General features: G+C 34.0%; 2 protein-coding genes across 6 annotated transcripts in view; both read left to right on the top strand.

Moving 5' to 3' along the window:
* Positions 1 to 22,315, top strand: part of LOC105347039 (polycomb group protein Psc) — a 74,897-nt gene that overhangs the window by 42,375 nt on the left and 10,207 nt on the right. The window lies entirely within an intron of this gene.
* Positions 100 to 21,549, top strand: LOC117692960 (pneumococcal serine-rich repeat protein). Of its 3 annotated transcripts, XM_066072869.1 has the most exons (13): positions 100 to 1,013; positions 1,377 to 1,400; positions 5,128 to 5,236; positions 8,189 to 8,256; positions 9,912 to 11,757; positions 14,220 to 14,322; positions 14,665 to 14,791; positions 15,371 to 15,495; positions 16,654 to 16,849; positions 16,987 to 17,037; positions 17,845 to 17,886; positions 18,323 to 18,373; positions 19,247 to 21,549. In XM_066072869.1, exons 1-13 carry the CDS (start codon positions 953 to 955, stop codon positions 19,459 to 19,461), a joined length of 3,018 nt encoding a protein of 1,005 aa, XP_065928941.1. In that variant the 5' UTR covers positions 100 to 952; the 3' UTR covers positions 19,462 to 21,549. The 3 variants fall into 3 exon arrangements, with proteins under 3 accessions (XP_065928941.1, XP_065928942.1, XP_065928940.1); XM_066072870.1 differs by lacking the exons at positions 100 to 1,013; positions 8,189 to 8,256 and having other exon boundaries at positions 1,375 to 1,400; XM_066072868.1 differs by lacking the exons at positions 100 to 1,013; positions 1,377 to 1,400; positions 5,128 to 5,236; positions 8,189 to 8,256; positions 9,912 to 11,757 and adding an exon at positions 11,775 to 13,980 and having other exon boundaries at positions 14,199 to 14,322.

Below are 22,315 nucleotides of genomic sequence, written 5' to 3'. Positions count from 1 at the left end.
AGAGGATGTTTATATAGTCCATTCTTAAGGAGCTAAAATTGTCCATTAATAAAGAGGACATTTTATATAGTCCATTCTTGAGGAGCTAAAATTGTCCATTAATTAAGAGGACATTTTATATAGTCCATTCTTGAGGAGCTAAAATTGTCCATTAATTAAGAGGACATTTTATATAGTCCATTCTTAAGGAGCTAAAATTGTCCATTAATTAAGAGGACATTTTATATAGTCCATTCTTAAGGAGCTAAAATTGTCCATAAATTAAGAGGATGTTTCATATAGTCCATTCTTAAGGAGCTTAAATTGTCCATTAATTGAGAGGATGTTTTATATGTCCAAAATTTAAGAGCTTTAGTCTGTAGAAAAAGGAATTCTGGGATTGGAAAATGGAAGTTATTTGGAAGCACATGATTGCTGTAGAAACATTGCTCAGTTTGTTGCTTATTGTTTTCATAGCAGTTTCAATTGCCATTTTTGTTGCAATTTATAAATGGGGCAACTATTTTAGTAGATGGAATAGAGAATTCATGAGAGTTTAAAAAAGGTATTCTAGCTGTGATAAGTAATGAAGGTTCAGAATAATTTTAGAAGTGCTGAAAGTTTTTTTGAATTTGTTTTTTTTTCTGTTACAGAGTTTTTCTTGAAGTTCTGCTTTAGATTAAATAAAACCCTCTACATTTTGGCAACCAAGTGTATCTACCAACAAGCAAATGCTTCACAGAATGAGCTTAAAAAGCTTGGTTAGAGAAAATAAATTCATGGTCTCTGAGAAATATGTGCAATATTTACTGTATCTTTTTCTGTACATCCATATTTGGGTGATTAGGTCTTGAAGTTTTGCGGTTGGCTATACACTCAACAGTGCTTTCTTACATTATACAATAAGCATAACTTTTGTATATTTTTGCATTAGTATTATTAAAAATTTCCTTTTTTTAATAGAAGAATCAAGATGCCAGGTCGTAAAAGAAAAAAGTTGAGTAGAAGTAATAATGGTCAAAGTGAATCAAAAGGTAAATAATTCCTAAAAAATTTAGTTGTTGCTGCTTGCATGGCTTTCCTCAAGATTCAAATGTTAACAAAGTCTTTGGATTCAATGATTTCAATCAGCTAGAATTTAAAGTAATTGACCTTGAGATATGAATAAAATAACACAAATCATGCAGATTGACATATAGAGTGTGAAAATATTGTATGACTCTTTTCCATAAATTGTTAAAGTGTAAAATGAAAGCAAAGATAGATTATTGCAAAAATATCTATTATATTGTAGCAAACATTTGCATGAAATTTCAAAATTTGAAATAAATTTAGAGACATTGTTAGCTTGTCAGTTAGGACATGATTTTCTAAAGTGACTTTCTTTTTCATTTCAGGATCACCAAAATTGTTTATGGAAGGTAAATTTAAATATCAAATCATTTATAGCAAATCAATTTTAATGATAAGAAAGATATTTCAGAAAAATATATATACTTACAGACCCTGAAACGTGCTACTACACCTCTAAAACGAACCGTACCGTTCCGTGCAAGAAACGAACCGTACCGTTCACAAAACGAAACGTACCGTTCACAAAGCGTACCGTACCGTTCACAAAACGAACCGTACCGTTCACAAAGCGAACCGTACCGTTCACAAAGCGAACCGTTCCGTGCAAAAAGCGTGCAAGATAATTTATGCAAGACCCGCCTCCAGACGGACAAAAAAGCGTACCGTACCGTGCAATAAGCGTGCAACTTCCATATATGGCTTATTGACCTAATGTCTTTCGATGAATACGGACGGAGATTATCGCTGACCAGATAAGTTCAATATTTTGCTAGATTTTTTTATACGGGATTAGATAACACATACTAAGATTTAAAACTGTTATTCTTATTAAAACAGTCACAAAAATATTTCCTTTCTTAAACCGTAACCATTTCTTTGTTTTTCGACAAAACTTGCATCGCCGATTTCTTAAACATTGTAAACTATTAACGTTCACACAATCCGTGGTTATACTATTTTGATTATTTGTATGAAATGTTTGAAACATTGGGTACATACTGGACTTTACATAGCTTTAAGTGATTCTCGGGAGAGAGAGAGAGAGAGAGAGAGAGAGAGAGAGAGAGATCTCGTTACCCGAAACGTTAGAAAAGAAGTATCGTTTGTTTAGAAATATATATACACACTTTGACTAAACAAGGTTGAAATATATCTATATATAATTTTATATCCTTTTTAAAACAAAAAAAATGTCGACTTAAGTTACGCAGACCCAGAAAATGTAAATGACAACCACTTATTACCGGTGACTCGAGTGATTTGTTCTTGAGCTATTTATGTACCAATAAATAAACAAAAAATCACTCATATATGTATGATGAATTGTAAATAAATACATGTAGAAAATCTAAATGCATTAAATGCAAGCATTGAACGGAAAAAAAGTACACGCATTCCATAAAATAACTTTCAACTTTATTTCCCGCATAGCTGGTAATGGCGTCGTGATTTCACATGAACAAAAATCACTCGTGCGAAACACGTGTACAGAAGCTGATCTTTGGTTCTATACACAACAGGTGTCATTGTCTTTCTTTGGTTTTTAGCAGTTATTGTACTTTACAACTAACTCTGTATATTTGGACGCTTTAATAGGTGTACACGAGATGCCGGTATTCACACCTTTCCACGGGCACCTGTTAGGTTACTCATCACAATCTGTCATGTGTATAGTCTGAATATATCTTACTTCTACTTTGTTAGTTTCATGGCTTTTCTTAATCTCTAAAAAAACAAAAGAACCGCCTGTAGAAATGGACACAAACAACTACACGAAAGACTATCGGCGCGTGGATCCGTGGAACAATTCAGCGACTCTATACATGCGGGATTTTCACATATTAACTTGCGATAAAAATATCATTTACCGGGTACATTAATGTACCCAAAAAAAATGATTAATTAAATCATAAAAAGTTGAATGAGATAACAAGTACATGTAAGCACAAACACAGCTCTTTTAAAATTTATTTTCAATCTTATATGTGTGATGTGAAATAGCGTCGAAATTTTAACCGTCGAGATCAATCATTATGTACATCGTCCGCTGTACAAACTTTTAGTCATTGTGTTGAAATCGTTGTGAAAACCATGAGTCTAAAATAAATGAATTCAATTCATACAAATAAAAATCTAATAATTCCAAATGGTTTGCACACAATCACATACACCCTCAGAGAGAGAGAGAGAGAGAGAGAGAGAGAGAACTTGTGTGTTGATTATAATACTTAAATTAAAATTTTATCACTGAACATTATTAGTTAAAATTTCGCTTTAGGTTTCTATAGTTGGTCATTTGAGCGGGATTTTATCTCAGGACTCCACGTGCTTCGCCTGTCAATCAGTTTAAGTATAACAGTACAGATCACGCCACGCGCCGCGTGCTACTTGGCTCCTCCTATATGGCTAGAAGAAAATAATCGAATGAAACGTTTTTGTTTTATGTTTTCTTATATCCCTATTGAAAAGAGTGTTCCTATTTTAAATTATTCAACAATAATTTCTCTCCGATTTCATGATTATAATTCATGTACTGGCGATCAGAGTCGTTTTCCCTCGCTGTCATATTATTTTTGTTACTAGATAAATTCTTATAGATTTATAACTTTTAACATTCATTTGTTGATTACCGGGTATTTTTTCGTGTCCTGTTTACAACAAGTATGTGTGTAAAAAGGTAAATTAAATATAAACAGGTTAGTCAGCATTTGTAAAACGTCAGCTAAATCGAATGCATACAGTGAAGAGCGGACACTTGTTTAACAGAATGATAAATATCGCCATTATATAAATAAAAGTTATTGACTTGTTGCGTATATCCAGTTGTGTACATATCGTATGAAATATGTTACATGAACATGTATAGTTTAACTGAAAAACAAAAACTAATAGTCATATTTTGACTATACACGCGATCTTAGTTCAGATAAGAGAGGCGATGACGGGTTAGATGTAGGTATGATCTATGAATACAAACAAGTGCAGAAAATCATAGAATTAATATTTAAATGAATAAAAATTCATGTCAAAAAACTATATAACAGTTGATTTCAAGATTTCTTTTCTATCCATTAATTTTACATCGTCTATTCACTAAGGCAATCGGCGATCGGCAATAGTACTACAGTAGTACGCAATAAAGAATGATCATACGAATTATGAATAATTAAAACTAGCCGAGAATCAAGACAACGACAAAGGAAACTAAACTAAAAAAATATCGGAATAAAGTCGGGGCAGTTTGTTATAGCAATTTTAAATGGATTAGAAGTATTTAATGACTTCAACTCAAGTACATGTATAGAAATAAAAACTCAAGATGCTTTGTAAAATTATCGACAGCTCGCTGAATTAACAAAAATATATCGGATTAAAGTCAAACAGTTCTTTAAATCTATCTGAATGATTACATTAATCTAAATTAAATACTAATAATAACAGACTGATCAAAATTAAAATAACCCCCGCTTCCCAGTTGTCACTGAGAACACGGTTCACGCAACGTATCAAAAACGGGGGAACGGATGGACGTTCTGATTTTAAATAGATCGATTGAAATTCTTTTGTATTATATCATATAAAAAAAGAAAAATTCTTGTCATAATTACCACTTTGCTGAAGTAGATCGGGCAAAAACTAAACAAAATTATATGGAGAATATCAAAGCGTTCAGGCCACGCCTACCTCATTAATAAAGCGCGCAAACCGTTCACAAAGCGTGCAGCTATTTTTAGCAAAGCGTACCGTGCAAGAAGCGAACCGTTCCGTTCACAAAGCGTACCGTACCGTTCACAAAGCGAACCGTACCGTTCACAAAACGAACCGTACCGTTCACAAAGCGAACCGTACCGTTCATAAAGCGTAACGAACCGAACCGTGCAACTGGTGTAGTAGCACGTTTCAGGGTCTGTACATTTAAAAAAAAAAATTATCATAACCATAGGTTAACATGTATGGATACAAGATGTGATGTGGAAAAGGGTATACATGTATTATTTTGTTTATTGCATACTTGGTAATAGAAAGTGGTCATTTTTGACTACTAGTATATATGTGTATCATTTTTTTTAACAGGAGACCCTATATTTTGCCTAATGGATATGGGAGTATGGTGGCCTGGATTTGTGTTGGATGTTTGTGCAAATGGTGTTGTCTCTGTGGCATTTTGGAATGAAAATTCTATGTAAGTTTATTTATTTTATAACAGATTTGGAGAATGCTACCATCCTTTATAATGTAGATGCATATAACAAGAATGTATGTAAAAACATGGTCTAGAATCTTTGTCTGTAATATACTGTGGCACCTTCATTACTAACTTCCTGTAGACACTGCCTATCTAATACACTGTACTACTTAAATTGTCATCAAATTATGGTTATTAGCCCTCCCTACTCTATTTCAGGAAATATTTTCAAAATGATAGGTTGATAGATGTTTAGAGATTATTAAATCAAAAATCGAATGTATTATTTTATATATATAGGGTTATCAAAAAGTTTGTAGACAGATGCAATAGAATTAATCCTATGAAGTCTGCATACAAAATTTATAAGGAACATAAAACAACAAAAATGTTAGAAATTTTAACTTGTTACATTGATAATTTTCCAGATTAATTACCGTATTTTTCCGACGATTAGTCGGTATTTTTTTCCTCAGAAGCAGAGCACCCGACTTATCGTCTTGTTCGACTTGTCGTAGGCTCGTATTCAGAAATTTTTTAAAAAAAGCATTAAAAATCTTGGTTTTAATCATCTTGAGTTGGCTGTGTGATTGAAAATTACGTTGTTGAATTCACTGTTCATCTTTAATAATTATCATTTTCACTCATCTGTCAACACTTAAATACATAATAATAACAACAGTTATTAAACAATGTTACATTGTCTTTAATCAATTAAAAGTTTTACCGTTTTGTTTTTATAAACACATCGTCATATGGTTCTATGTATCACTAGTAGGAAGATAACATTGCGCAGTAAAATTGAAACCAAGTTTGAATGGAAGAAAATATTGCAGTAGGTCCGGGGGATGTTTTTTTAAAATTCAATTATTTTATTTGTAAAGAGTTGTTAGTGGAAAGTATAAATCAGAAATATTTAATGATCAAATTCAATCTTAAAATACGTAATCGGCAATTATCAATACTACTGTTTATACAATAGGCCTAGGCTGACACCGGTTGTGTTAATAATCTTGCCCTAAGGCTGAGATCTTTACGGCAATTTCACTCCCTGTTTACCGTAATCCGGTGAATATAATACGCAGTAGTGTACAATACGCACCCCCCACTTTGGACCTGAAAGTGGTGGAAAAAAGCTTGTTGGAATGTATAATACGCATCAAAAAAATTGACCAAACGGTAATCCTGAGTATCAACAAAGCAGTTATACTTTGTATGCACGCTTGAAACTTCATCGCAGGAATACGATACCGGAAATAAGAAAAACACAATATTTTCTTAGATACTGATTTTATTGTAACTAATACATCGCGGTAATATCTTTATTTCATAATCATGTTTTAAATAGACCTAGTATTAAATGTTCTACCGTAAATAAAATCAACTACTTTTAACAAGCGTTATATATATAATTGTGTAGTGAAAAAACGGACGGTGTACAGGTATGAAGATAATGGACCTAATTAAATTCTTAAATAATTCCGATCAAAGTGATCAATTAGAGCCCTGGAACATAATAAAATATGTGCACAAATAGTTGTTGTATATAGTACACTTATAGCCTAAGGGGAGTGTTAGAGATACCCAAGGTGTCAAGCGTTAGCGGTAGAGGGCATAACAATGGCTTCAATTACCGGAATAGGTTATAGAATTATTTATACTCATAATTATTTGCAATAAATCAATTAACATTACATGAAAATAGTTAAAAATGAGCCACATGAAGTGTAAGCTGTTTTCAAAGAGCACGTGGCCATCCAAGCCCGCATTCTATTAATAACAGCAGTAATGGCGGCGTACACGGAGATAAAGAATAGACAGTTCAACTTAATTTTTAAAGGCCATTTTGAAACAGTTTATTTATTAACAGACTTAAAGTATACATTTTCTTTAATTACATGCTATAACAATGATTTCCTAAGGGTTAAATAGTAATATATATTTGGCAATGAAGTAATGTTACGATGTATAGCGGGGTATCGGTCTTGTCTGTGAACAGCATAGATAATACTGTAGTACGAAATCCCGTGCTTCACCTAGGGAAAAATATGTCCAAATCCTATAGGGATGTATAATACGCACCCCTTTCTCACGGTTAAAAATGCTTGGAAAAAAGTGCGTATTATATTCACCGGATTACGGTATATAAAGAGAACCGTTATAAGAGTGATTATAGTTCATTGATTAATTATTGTCCAATTCTTTGATTATTGTTAGATAATTTTTTTAGGAAACGTATGTATGTCGTATATTGTCATTATTAAGTCGTACAAATGATCGATCTATTTCTAACAGTGTCTATGTAAAACAATAGCGTGTAACTGCATTACTGGATACAAAGTAAACAAGTTTCATCAAATCATAGTAATTGCTAAGCTTTCTGCACTTGAGATCCCCCTTTGAAGTCCGACATGAGACAGGTGCATGCCTATGACACCGGAACTTGTTAAACAAACATTGACCACGCGCCGAGTCAACAGGTGGCTGGTTAATACGTAATGGCGAATACACTGGCGATAGTCAGAGTGGATACTTATTTTAATGCTTGGGAATAAAATATTTCTGACAAAGTAAGTTTAGTTTTGCATAACACGCGATATCGGGAATTGTTTAAAATGCAAGCGACTTTGTAGAAGTTGCCGGTATTTGAAAATTTGATGCATAAGTATAAAGCGTAATTGTTTAAATGTTAATCATTAATAATTGGTAGCAATATCGGTGACATCGTGGCATCATACACTGATAATGTTACTGCAGTTTTATAGGCCATTTTGAAGTAATAAGATCGACGTATGGTCTGAGATCGACGTATCGTAGGATTTTGTTAAAATTTTGGCTAAAAATGGGCAATTCGACGAGTCGTCCGCATCGACGAGTCGTCGGGAAAATACGGTAACTCTTCTGAGTTGAATATATTTCACAGTCAAGATTTATTTGGATTTTTTACAGAGTGAAAAGATCATTGTCAAAACTTGTAAAATTTGACAAGAATTCAAGCTTGATAATATCAAGTATAGGTAATATATTTAGAAGATTATATATTGTTAATGTTTATCAAGTTACAGTAAAACACACTTATAGCCAACATGCTTGATGCTTTTAATGAATTGACACTTGAAATTTAAAAGTTTCATTCCCCATGATTTCAAAAATATACATGTATTACAAATTTTACAGTTATAACAATTGAATTATGCTTAAGGACATATGCAAGTTACCTTACCTACTGGTAATTTTTCAAGATCAGATGCTCATACACAAAAAATTGGCATGCATTACTAGGTTTTTTTGGGAAGATATCAAATCATGAATTTTTTTGCATTATTCAACATGTTCAAAGAAAAATATACAAAAATTTTGAAACAAAAATTCTATATTTTTTCCATCAAAATTTGTTCTAGAAGAGGTGTACAAATCCATATATAGACATTAAAAGTATTGCACACAGGTCCTTGATTTAGTGGGACTCTTCAACTATAGTGAAGAGCCCAATAAAGTTCAAACTATAATGTTGTGTATGACCTTAAAGTGAAGCAAACTCGTGCATTCCTAGCATTTTGTTATATAAGTATGTTTTACTGTGTATTTCTTTTATTCTAAATGTTGCTTTGTTGGTACTAATAGATGTGGCATTTCTACTGAAAATAATGTTTACTCTAAAAATTAGCAAAGCCAAAGGATAAGATCAAATTTCTTCTGAAATTTCAGAAAAATGTAATGAAATCTGCACTGCACTGTACCGAACTTAAAAAAAGTTTTTGTACTTTATGTTGGAGTATATAACCCTAATTACACATAAAGATCATGATAATTTTCAAACCTGCCACTGCAAAACCTTTCAAGACATAGGTAGTTTATAGCTTGAATTTCATGCTCAAAAAACATTGTATGTAACAGTCTGCCATTTTGAATTTTGGCGGGACTTTCCAAGATTCTTTTGTTTGTTTACACAGGTAAATCACATGATTTCTTACTGGAGTTTGATGTTATCATCTATTGTTAATCTGCAGATGGCCACCTGTGTTCTGATAATTTGTAAACAAGCAGTAATTTCAAGTCAAATCAACAATGAAATCATATGCATCAAAAGTCATCATTAAGGGTTGGGGTCTAGGCGTCAAAAGTCATCATTAAGGGATAAAGGAGGGAAAGGTCTGAGAGGAATAGAATTAAGAAACAGTAGAAATGCCACTTGTATTTAAGACTAAATCTAAATTTAATTTCTGATTCTGATAAGGCCAATTTTCTACAAAACTGATGCAGGAAGGAGGCGTTTTATTCGCAATAAAATATTGAGGGAGGTATTTTTTAAATTGTAATTTTCGAATTTTCTTTAAAATAAAGATAATTTATTTACGGATGTACTTTTCATGTCTGATCAAAAGGATTGCTTTATCCACTGTGTGTGCACATTGTGAACATTGTAGGCAATGTCTTCGAATGTATTTTCAATCAAATTAGTAGGGCTGGGTATTGGCCAGAGATTTTATATTGCGATATATTTGAATATTTTTAACTGTATTGCAATATTTATTGCAATATTTTCAGTGAAAATTACAATGGCATTTTCTTTTTATTAACTTTAATATACACGGAATGTTCATAACTTGTATAAATTCAACATTAATGCAGTGAATGTGTTCCTTAACAATGGAATAATCTTTAATTTCAGAAAAATTAGAAAAAAAGAAACGCCACAGCTTGATTAAAAAATACAAGGATGACCTATGCTTTGCAAGCTCAGCGGAGCTATCATCTGACACTTCCATCCCCTCAGGAGATTCAACCTCTTTAGTCAGTGAAGAAAGTATGACAGTCCAGTCCTCTGTTGCAAGCATGGATGCAACTGTGCCCTGTACAAGAACTGCAGAAGAAACTTCTGGAATGATGTGCTCAGCAACTGTGTCAACAGAAACTTCCTCTAGCATTTGTGGTGCCACATTGTCAAAAGAGATGTCTCCAACCATTTGGGCGACTCCAGAAATTGATTCAACTGAAAGAACATGCAGTCCAGCTATTCCGGTTGAAAGTACGTTGTGTGAAATCACCTTTGGAAGCTCAGCGGAGCGATCATCTGACACTTTCATCCCCTCAGGAGATTCAACCTCTTTAGTCAGTGAAGAAAGTATGACAGTCCAGTCCTCTGTTGCAAGCATGGATGCAACTGTGCCCTGTACAAGAACTGCAGAAGAAACTTCTGGAATGATGTGCTCAGCAACTGTGTCAACAGAAACTTCCTCTAGCATTTGTGGTGCCACATTGTCAAAAGAGATGTCTCCAACCATTTGGGCGACTCCAGAAATTGATTCAACTGAAAGAACATGCAGTCCAGCTATTCCGGTTGAAAGTACGTTGTGTGAAATCACCTTTGGAAGCTCAGCGGAGCGATCATCTGACACTTTCATCCCCTCAGGAGATTCAACCTCTTTAGTCAGTGAAGAAAGTATGACAGTCCAGTCCTCTGTTGCAAGCATGGATGCAACTGTGCCCTGTACAAGTACTGCAGAAGAAACTTCTGGAATGATGTGCTCAGCAACTGTGTCAACAGAAACTTCCTCTAGCATTCGTGGTGCCACATTGTCAAAAGAGATGTCTCCAACCATTTGGGCGACTCCAGAAATTGATTCAACTGAAACAAGAAGCAATTCAACTATTCCTTTTAAAAGTACGTCGTGTGAAATCACCTTTGGAAGCTCAGAGGAGCTATCATCTGACACTTTCATCCCCTCAGGAGATTCAACCTCTTTAGTCAGTGAAGAAAGTATGACAGTCCAGTCCTCTGTTGCAAGCATGGATGCAACTGTGCCCTGTACAAGTACTGCAGAAGAAACTTCTGGAATGATGTGCTCAGCAACTGTGTCAACAGAAACTTCCTCTAGCATTCGTGGTGCCACATTGTCAAAAGAGATGTCTCCAACCATTTGGGCGACTCCAGAAATTGATTCAACTGAAACAAGAAGCAGTCCAGCTATTCCGGTTGAAAGTACGTTGTGTGAAATCACCTTTGGAAGCTCAGCGGGGCGATCATCTGACACTTTCATCCCCTCAGGAGATTCAACCTCTTTAGTCAGTGAAGAAAGTATGACAGTCCAGTCCTCTGTTGCAAGCATGGATGCAACTGTGCCCTGTACAAGTACTGCAGAAGAAACTTCTGGAATGATGTGCTCAGCAACTGTGTCAACAGAAACTTCCTCTAGCATTCGTGGTGCCACATTGTCAAAAGAGATGTCTCCAACCATTTGGGCGACTCCAGAAATTGATTCAACTGAAAGAACAAGCAGTCCAGCTATTCCGGTTGAAAGTACGTTGTGTGAAATCACCTTTGGAAGCTCAGCGGAGCGATCATCTGACACTTTCATCCCCTCAGGAGATTCAACCTCTTTAGTCAGTGAAGAAAGTATGACAGTCCAGTCCTCTGTTGCAAGCATGAAAAAAATGGGGGTGATGTCTAAGGATGCAACTGTGCCGCATTCAAGTACTGTACAAAAGACTCCTGGAATGATAAGCTCAGCAACTGTGTCAACAGAAACTTCCTCTTGCATTCGTGGTGCCACATTGTCAGAGGAGATGTCGCCAACCATTTGGACAACTCCAGAAATTGATTCAACTGAAAGAACAAGCAGTCCAGCTATTCCTGTTGAAAGTACGTCGTGTGAAATCACCATTGGAAGCTCAGCGGAGCGATCATCTGACACTTTCATCCCCTCAGGAGCTTGTACAACTTTCACAATGTCTGAGTTGTCAGCTTATTTAACCTCTGTAGTCAGTGAAAACAGTCAAATTAATTCTGACACTCTTCATACACAACTGGTCATTGGTGAAATGCCACAGAAGTCTCTGTTACCTAAACCTTGCAAGGCCCTTAAAGTCAAACTGCCTGCATTTGATCAATGTTTTGATACCCACACACAGATTTACAGAAACACTATTAATACAGGGCTTTACTCACCCACTGAAAATCATGACAATCAGGCTCGGTCAGATGACAGCATCTTAAGTACAGAAATAAACCATTGTCAAAGTATTAACTGTCAACCACAGATTTTCAGTGCTACATTCGAAGCAGATTTGCCAGCATCTGATGATCAATCTGTAAATCCTATCAGGGAAACCTTGTACAGACAGTGTACATCTTTGAAACCCAAGGGTCAAAAACTGCTGCTGGCTGACATGAATTTTTCTGATGATGAGGAGGAATTTGGAGAAACAGACAGTGATAGAGAATCAGTGTATATTCCAGACTTTGACTGTGAAAGCGTTGATGACGAGAGTGATGTGTCGGATGAATGGGAATTTCCAAAAGATACTCCTGCTCCTGACAAACATGCTCCAGACAAACATGCTCCAGACAAACATGCTCCTGACAAACATGCTCCTGAAGAACATGCTCCTGAAGAACATGCTCCAGACAAACATGCTCCTGAAGAACATGCTCCAGACAAACATGCTCCTGACAATTGTGAAAATCCAGATTTGTTAACATCAAGTGTTCCATTCAAACGCAATATATTGCCAAACAAATGTATTTTGGATGAGACAAATACAAAGATTTATTCGAAGAAATATGAACAGAATTCAAGCAATTCAAAACATGGTAGACTTTATGATACGGTGCATTCTTGCATGTTTTGTTATAAATTGGTGACGCATATACAAACTCATCTTCAACATAAGCATAGAAATGAAAAGGAGGTGAAGGAGATCTTGGACTTAAAAGAACAGATAGACAAAGTAAAAGAAAATGATGAATATAGGTCAAACTTAAAGAAGCGTTTAAAGAACTTACAAACTCTGATTAGAAACAAAGGAAACAACAATCATAATCTAAGAGTTCTTGCAGCAGAAGAAGGGGAAATATTGCTGACCAGACGCAGAAAGTCGAATCAATTCAATGTCAAAGATTACGGACCATGTCCGAATTGTCAAGAATGGATTGTCCTGGAAAACATCACAAAACACATGGTCGCATGTCCTATCCAAGAGAATATTGATTCAAAGGGCGCAGCTATTATTCAGTCCAAAATTATGGCAGGTAAAATTTCTTCCTCAGCGTCAACCAAGTTAAAAACAGAAGTTTTCCCATCTATGATAAGAGACAAGACAACTGAAATAGCTCAAGGAGACCATCTTATCACAGTTTTAGGTAACATATGGCTTATGAAAAATGCTGGAAACAAACTTAGAAGAAAAAACTTTACAAGTTTTAGAATGAGATTGTCGGCAAAGCTGCTTTCCCTTCTTAGAGAAGATTCGCAAATCCCCTCTGCTTCCATGCACTATTTTATAGCCCCAAAACAGTTTGATAGAGTTGTGTCTTGTGCAGTAAAAGCTTGTGAAGAAGATGAAAATGCTGACTTGAAAAATCCCAGCACTGCAATTAAGCTAGGCTACGATTTAAGTAGATTAGCAAATGCAAAATTAGGAATCGGAATCAAGGAGGGTAATGACAAAGCAAAAACAGAGGCCAGTGAATTTTTACAATTGCTAAGAATGGAATGGAGCGTGAAAGTGACAAAGCTGGCAAGAATTACATTGGATGTGAGGCATTTCAACAAGAGAAAAGAGCTCCCCGATCCATCTGATATAGAGAAAATAGCAGCTTATCTTGTAAGGGAAATAAAGAACTTAGACCTCACACCAAACAACAGCAATGAAATTGTATTTCGAGAAGCAGTTGTACTTGCTGAGGCAAGGTTACTTTTGTACAACAGAAGGAGACCAGGAGAGTTAGAATGCCTTAGGTAAAACCTTTTAAGCAATAGTATGATAATTAAAAATGAATCTTGACTTAATTGTTTAATTTAGGTCATCGGTAAATCTATTTCCTAAGTACAAATTTTGAATCATGCATATTGTTTAACGCCTTATGTGAAGATTATTTTAAACTTGGATTTTAGAAATCCAATGCTTAGTAAATATTGAATAATTTAAAATACTATTCATAATATTTCCTTTGTAGTATTGAAGCTTACAAAAACAGATCAATGTCAGTGGATGAAGCAAACATGGCCCTGCGGAGTCACTTAACAGATTTTGAGAAAATGCTTCTCAAAACTCAAGATCTTGTGGAAATACGAGGCAAAGTATGTATTAGATTTGTTTATCAGAGAATGTAATTCAAATGTGTAGCAAAATCATTTTTCTATCCTAATATCTGCTTTATAAGCATTTCTAATTCATAATTAATTAATTAATAATTATATCATGTCTCATGCTTAAAAATGTAGTTAGTTCAGCTATGTGTGTTCTGAGTTTACTGATTATTATTACTTGTACAATACATGTAATTTTTATTACTTGAGGTCAATACATGTAAAAACTTTTTTGATGAAAACTAGTACATGTATGTACTGTCATTACCTTAGATTATCTTTAATAAGCAAATGAACCATGAGTTTTCTAACTTGTCAATATTTTTCATGCAGACTGGTAGGGGTGTACCTGTCTTAATCCCAAAGGAAACAAACAAAGTGCTGGAATATTTGAGTGACCCAGTTGCCAGACAAATGGCAAGCATTCGACCAGAGAATAAATACATGTTTGCCAATACCGGTGAGTGGTAACTACAATGAAGCGCATTGAAGTGGTAAAATTTTCCATTTGGATGAAATATTCTGAGTCATGTTTTGAACGTCAATTATAACATTACACCACGCCCATTTCTTTAGAAACGAGAAAAAAAAATAGCCGTCGTAATGTTTTAGGACACCCCATTTTCCGCAACAAGCAACATGAGTTACACTGACATGAATATTTTTAAATACGAAAAAGCTATATATAAAGTCTCCGCTTCTGTAATAAAAGCATTGCAACAAATATGTACATAATTATGATTTTGTTTACCGGAGTAAGCATAACACATGTATCAGTTGAACACGTTTATGTAGACCGTCAATTTGATTGGCTATTATATTTATGGAATACTTGTTCTACAGGTGTTCTATTGAATCATTTGACCGATTTTTCCTTTCTAAAGAAATGGGCGTGTCTAAATATAGCTGAAAACGTTCAATCCAAACGAAAAATTTTACCACTTCAATGCGCTTCATTGTATGTTTTATTTGTATTTACCCAAATTAAGTTTATTTATTGTAAGACTTGTTTGTGATCATGTTTGTTGTGGTTATACAGGTCGCACTGTTGTTCGAGCAGGGGAATCACTTGATCTGGTGAAATTCAGAAGTGAAGTTGCATTGAGATTCCCAGAGAGAATCTATGCCAACAACTTAAGAAAACACACTGCAACAATTGCCCAGGTTTGCTTAATTTTTCTTAATTTAAAATTATAATATTAAAGCTGAAAAAAATTGGCATTATAGTTCTCAAGCCTTTGCACATCTGTTGAGGTAGCCTCAATCCAAATTTTATCGTATTTTTGATAAAATGAAAACTTGGTAATGTGGAAACCAATCTTGAAAAAAAAATTCCACCCTCACTCTTTCTTAGTTTAGTAGTCGAACATTGCTTCTGGTAGCCACTTGCAAAGGGACTTGGTTAATTCATGAAAAAAAAATACATTTGAAGATCATGCCTACAAGTTTTACATAATGATATTGAAGCAATTAATGGATAATGGGACTTTGACATGGAAAGAATATCATGAACAAAGAATTGATCTCATTTTTGTATATAGAAAATTTGGGTATTTAAAAATACCTCCCATATAATTTAGAGCCGATAAATGATTTTAGAAAATGCCCCCTACTCACATCTGTTTTAGAAGAAGATGCCCGAAAACCAGAAAATTAAGTTTATGTAGCTTACTTTTTATGCGCTCGGATCGATAGATCCCAGGCGTATATTGTTTTTGTCCTGTCTGTTTATCTGTTTGTCTGTTTGTCTGTCTGTCTGTTGTCAACTTTAACCTTTGCCATAACTTTTGAACAATAAGAGATAGAGACTTCATATTTAGTATGCATACTCCACTAATAAAGTACTTTCAAATGACATCAAGGTCAATGACCTTGTGACCTTGACTGTGACATATGCTAAAAATAGCTTTTTCCACTGTTTGTCATAACTTTTGAAGCATAGGAGATAGGGACTTCATATTTGGTATGCATACTCCACCGATAAAGTCCTTTCAAACGACGGCAAGGTCAATGATCTTGTGACCTTGACTGTGACCTATATGCTAAAAATAGCTCTTTACACTTTTTGCCATAACTTTTGAACCATAGGAGATAGGGACTTCATATTTAGTATGCATACTCCACTGATTAAGTTCTTTCAAATGACACCATGGTCAATGACCTTGTGGCCTTGACTGTGATCAATATGCTAAAAATATATTTTTTTTAACTTTGTTGCCGCCGGGCGCATAGTGTTTCACAAACACATCTTGTTTTTTTCCTGGCAAAAGATGGATTTAAAAGTTCAATTAGTTCAAAGAAAAATTCTGAATTTCTGTTTAGGCCCTTAATCTGAATGACACCGAGATGAAATATATCTGCAATCACCTTGGCCATACACAGAAGGTCCATGACCTCGTATACAGACAAACATCTGGAATGATCGAGAGATTAGACATTGCAAAGCTTATGTTAATTCAGGAATTCAACGTTGTTGGCAAATACCAAAACAAGAAGCTGTCGGAGATTCAGTTTGATGGTAAAAAAAAACTTTAAAAACATTTTAAAAATTTTGAAAGGAAATCACATAGTGATCAAATACATTTAGATAAGCATTGATTAGTTAGTTTGCAAATACATTTAAAGTATATGCTGTAAAATGTTCATTCATTGTAGAACTTGGAACACTTGAGAGAAAAATTCAAGACCAAGATCAAGAACAGCAAGGTAATTATATCCAGTCAAACATTGGTATCTCAAACTCAAACGGACCGATAAAAGTCGCAATATACCTAAAGATTTTTTTAATGATTAGGGTATATCATGTAGACTTATTGAGACTTCAGTTTGGATATAACATCATTTTCATATATCTATCATAGTATTTGAGATACTAGATTTTTAGATAGCAACAATCAATTGTATGTTCCTCATTGTATCAGTTATAGCAACTGCAAGTTCTTGGGGTACCCATCTTTTTTGGCAACTCATATACCACTAATGTTGATGAGCAATGATAATTTTTTCTCCCCTAAATTTGAAATTGGGATGAGGGATTTGGTGTTAGCACTTTGGGTTTTATTCATGTAATAGAAGTGGACTGCATAGATAGTTATCTCTCTCCTGTATTTAACAGATAAGCCAATTCCATGGTTATTGATTGTGACTTTTAATGTTTGAAATACATTATTTTTCAAACCCAACGGCATGTATGTAATACACTGAAATGTATCATCGAACCTTTATGATGTCACAGAATTTTTTTTTACGTCAAACGTTTATCCAAACATATACGCACATCTGTGACCTCTTGACCCCATACCGGTATTTATACAGTTAAAGATACGCATTGCTTTCAGTAGTGTTATGAAAAAAGTTACACTGATCCATGTGGTCTGTGACAATTAATATTGGTGCGCATATGTTGTTTAAAATTCAGTGATATCTTATTGATGCATATAATACTCAGTTTACAGTGTTCATTAAATTTAATTTGGTTATTCAGTTATTTAGTTATTCATGTTGTTTTTGCAGACACTGAAAATGCTGCTGATCAAGGGAAAAATGTGGATGATGGTATGTACATGTTAATTCTTAGGTTATCTCGAATGTCAATAAGACAGGAATTAGAAAGAAACTTTTTCATTGTATTGTCATGAACAGCATCTATGACGGTTTACATTATTTGCAGTAAACATATCACTGTATTTGTGATTTGTTTTTGGTACCTCATTAAAAACAACACTTCTTGATGTGTGATTCATCATGAATCCCTTACTTTATTTTCATGTACACAACATGGAATGTAAAGTCTATTTTAAAGCATTTTTAGGATCTAGATTATTGATATATGTGCCCTAAGCGAAATGGACAAAACAATTGGGGTTTTGTGTGTGTGTGTGTAAAACTTCAAAATTACCATTGCACAATAAAAATAAGCTGATTATGACAGCATCTTTCAAGTCTGCATCTTATATTAATGCTTCTTATATCATATACTTTCTTTTTCAAGACATTGACATTGAAGACGACTTTACAGTGTGTAGAAAAAAGGCTAAGAAATGTAAGTACTTGTATTTGAACATGCTTTTTCTGCCTAATTATACCTAATACAACAAGTTGTGTGAAGTATAATGTTTTTGACCTGTACGTCAATCAGTCAGTCATGTATTTTTGTCAGCACAACTCCTTTTAAACCATTGCGCAGAATTTTGTTAATCTTTGCAAATATTTAGGATACAGTGTATAGATGTGCATATTGCCAGGAAATTCCGATTCCATTATTTTTGTCCTTAGAGTTTTGAATTTCCAGCTAAGGTATATATAAGGAAATCTACTGGAATCAGCTCTCCTAATGAAATTTTATGCGAAATATTTTATGTCCTTAAAAGACCCTATTGATTTTGATAACAGAATGTTCACAATTCAACACACACAGAGATTTTTTTATAGGATAGAAGTACACAAGCCCCCCCCCTCTCACGTGAAACGTGAAATAAGTGCTTTGCCAATATTAACAATTTTATGTGGCTACATCATAAATTTGTTTCCATTAATTATTTAACTGTGTAAATTGTCATTTGTTGGACATGGAGTTTTAATGTGATGAATTCTTGCAAATAATGCCCTTTTTGAATTTTACATACCCAGTATATTTAAAGTGCACAGTGTCATTGTTGCATTGTCAACTTTTAGGGGAGTGTGGGGTAAATGAGCTTGCTCATTTTTTCTTATATTTTTTAACATATATTTTTGCATTGAAAATGGAGTGATGGATGCTTATAATGGTTAAATACTCAGACAATGGAGAACGAAATTTTCTAAGCATAATTTTGGTCAGAAGTTTGAAATACACATTAAAGCTGTGAGATTTTACAATGCAACTCCATGTCTATTCTGTTGTGAAACAAATATTCTGATGTTTCTTTCTTTTTAGCTGAAAGAGTCAGATGGTCTCCAGCTGAAGAAGAGGAGATAAAGAAATACTTCTCTCGTTATTTTGAGGGACATTTTCAGAAGAAATGCCCCTCAAGGGAGCATTGCCTTGATGCTCTTAAAAAAAGCAAAGAAAATGGTGGAACAATTTTTAAGAGAAAATGGGAAACCTTGAAAAAAAAAGTTTCCAATATGTTAGTCAAGATTCAAGTATGAAGTAGCTTATACAATTTTTAGCTCACCTGAGCAGAAGGTTAAAGTGAGCTTTTCAGATCAAAATTTGTTTGTTATTTGTCGTAGCTGTCGTTGTAGTAGTAAACTTTTCACATTTTAACCTTGTTCTCAAGAACCAATTTCCACCAAACTTGCCAAAAAGTATCCTTAGGTGAAGGGGGTTCAAATTTGTTTAAATGAAGGGCCCTATTCCAAAGGGAGATAATTATGAATTAGTAAAAAATATATGGCATATGTTAAAGATTTTCATCTCAAGAACCACTGGGCCTGGAAAGCTGAAACTCAAGTGGAAGCATTCTCAGGAAATGTAGATTCAAGTTTGTTGAAATCATGACTCCTGGGGGTAGCATGGGTTATCAAAATTTAACATAGACATATATAGGAAAAATCTTCTTCGCAAGAACAGGAAAGCTGTGATTGGTCATAGTTAAATGATAGTATCCTCTGGTAGTGTATATTTGATGTAGTTCAAATCATGACCCCCCACAATAAAGGGGGGCCACAATTGGGAATCTGAGTTTCACATAGGAAATACATAGGAACATTTTTAAAAATCATTTTAAGAACAGCGAAGCCATGATTGGTCAGAGTCCTCTTGTAGTTTAGATTCAAGTTTGCTCGAATCATGACCCCTTGGGCAAAGATGGAGCCATAATGAGATATAAATTTTTTTAAGAAGTAATTCATAGAACATTCTTTAAAATTCTTCTTCTTGAGAACACCAAAGCTCTTATTGTTAATATCATATCATTTATATGGAGGCATCCTTGGGTAGTGTAGATTCAAGTTTGTTCAAATCTTTATCTGTAGGGGTTGAGTGGGGCCACAATGGGTGATCAAGGTAATATGTAGGAATACATAGGGAAAATTGTGAAAATTTTTAACAAGAACAAAGCTATCATTGATCATCATTATAAAAGCATTGAAAAAAGTAATGTAGATTTAAATTTGTTCCATTGACCAACCAGGAGAAAAGAGGAGCCATTAAAAGTGGATTAAAGTTATACACAGGATTATAAAGGCTATATCAATAAATATTTTCATCTTATAAACAACAAAGTCATTTTGTATCATGTTAATTTAAAAGCATCCCCAGGAAGTATAGATTTAAGTTTGTTCAAATACCCCCTCCCCTTTTTTCTCTGAATCCACTTTTACTAGTATATTTCAAGATAAGAACTGAACTGATTTTTGCTTTTAGCCAGTTGCTCAGGTGAGTGATGTGGCCCATGGGCCTCGTGTTTTTTTTTTTTTTATTGTATGACACAAGAACTGAGATCAGAGAGGATCAACTTGCTTTTTTCATTTTTGTTTTCCATAAGGCCTAGAAAAAAATGTTTGTTTCCTGTACCCCGGCCGACCCATTCAAATTAGCCTCTTGTTGATTTTTCTCCTGCTAAATGGCAAAACTGTGTTTGATCAAATCAGCTGTTTCCATTTATTCAAAAGAAATTTGTAGCTTTACTTGAGACATAAAATATATCAAAATACTTAACATTAACCCTAAATATAAAGAGTAATCATTACTTTAAAATAAATTTCCCCCACATATTTTTGAAGTTTGTTTTATGTCCCTTTGCAGCCATGTTGGTTGTACACTATAAATATAACACCTGGATGAATCAGTCCGAGAATGGTTTTGGGGACTGTTACAGGAAACAAACATATTTTTTTAAGCCTAAAAGAAAATTTGATGTACTGATTTTTGTGACTTAGTAATGGAACTTGTTTGGAGAAATTTTTGTTACACTGTTGAACATTTGATATGATGTAGTGAAATTTCAACTCAAGATGGAGGATATTCCAATTGGATTTATATTATTTCATTCTCCTTATGACTACTCGGAAACATGCTCTTTTTGCTCAGATTTTGACATGGATGTTTTGGAAATATATATACATGGATTTTGTTGTTTAACTTTTTTAAAAGTACCAGGGAAAGAGCCAATGCATTTAAAACAATGAGATTTTAAGTTTTGAAGTTTTTTATCCAAGAATTGAGTGATAGACATGTGACAGGTTTGAGGAAATGTATAAAGGATTTTAGAAACAACTATTAATGGACTGAAGCTTTTGAGGTGAAGAAAAAGGAAATGTTTGCAGCCATGTTGGTTGTACACTATAAATATAACACCTGGATGAATCAGTCCGAGAATGTTTTTGGGGACTGTTACAGGAAACAAACATATTTTTTTAAGCCTAAAAGAAAATTTGATGTACTGATTTTTGTGACTTAGTAATGGAACTTGTTTGGAGAAATTTTTGTTACACTGTTGAACATTTGATATGATGTAGTGAAATTTAGTGCAACTTTTTTTTTTTTTAGTCACATTAACCAAAGGCTAATGTAAGCTTTTCTAATCACAAAGTATCCAGCATCTGTCTGTCACTTTTTTTCTTAATTTCAGATATTGTAGATTCAGGTTTTTTCATATTATGACCCCCTGAGTTAGGTCACAACAAGGGTCCAAGTTTAATGCAGTAATAAATAGGAAATATCTTAAAAGTCTTCTCAAGAATAGCAAAGCTATTGTTAGCCGTATTAATTTTTAAAAAAAATCTTTTCAAGGAATAGCAAAACATAATTCAAAGCATCTGTATTTAGTGAAGTTTTATTTTGAAAACTTTAAAAAGTCTTTCTCAACAACAACAAATTCATAATAAACAATATATATTGAATTATTCTTTGAAGTGTGCATTAAAGTTTGTTCAAATTTTGACCCCCTGGAGTGGGGAGAAGTTGATATAAGATTTATGTTGGGAAATAACCTAGAATGACCATTTTTGTCTGGTTAGTGTCATGGCCAATTGGCTCTTTTGTTAATATAGCCAAAAG

The sequence above is a fragment of the Magallana gigas genome, chromosome 10 (assembly GCF_963853765.1).
Source record: "Magallana gigas chromosome 10, xbMagGiga1.1, whole genome shotgun sequence".
Taxonomy (NCBI): Eukaryota; Metazoa; Mollusca; class Bivalvia; order Ostreida; family Ostreidae; genus Magallana; species Magallana gigas.
Note: the sequence above shows the minus strand (reverse complement) of the source record. Positions and strands in the feature narration are given on the sequence as shown.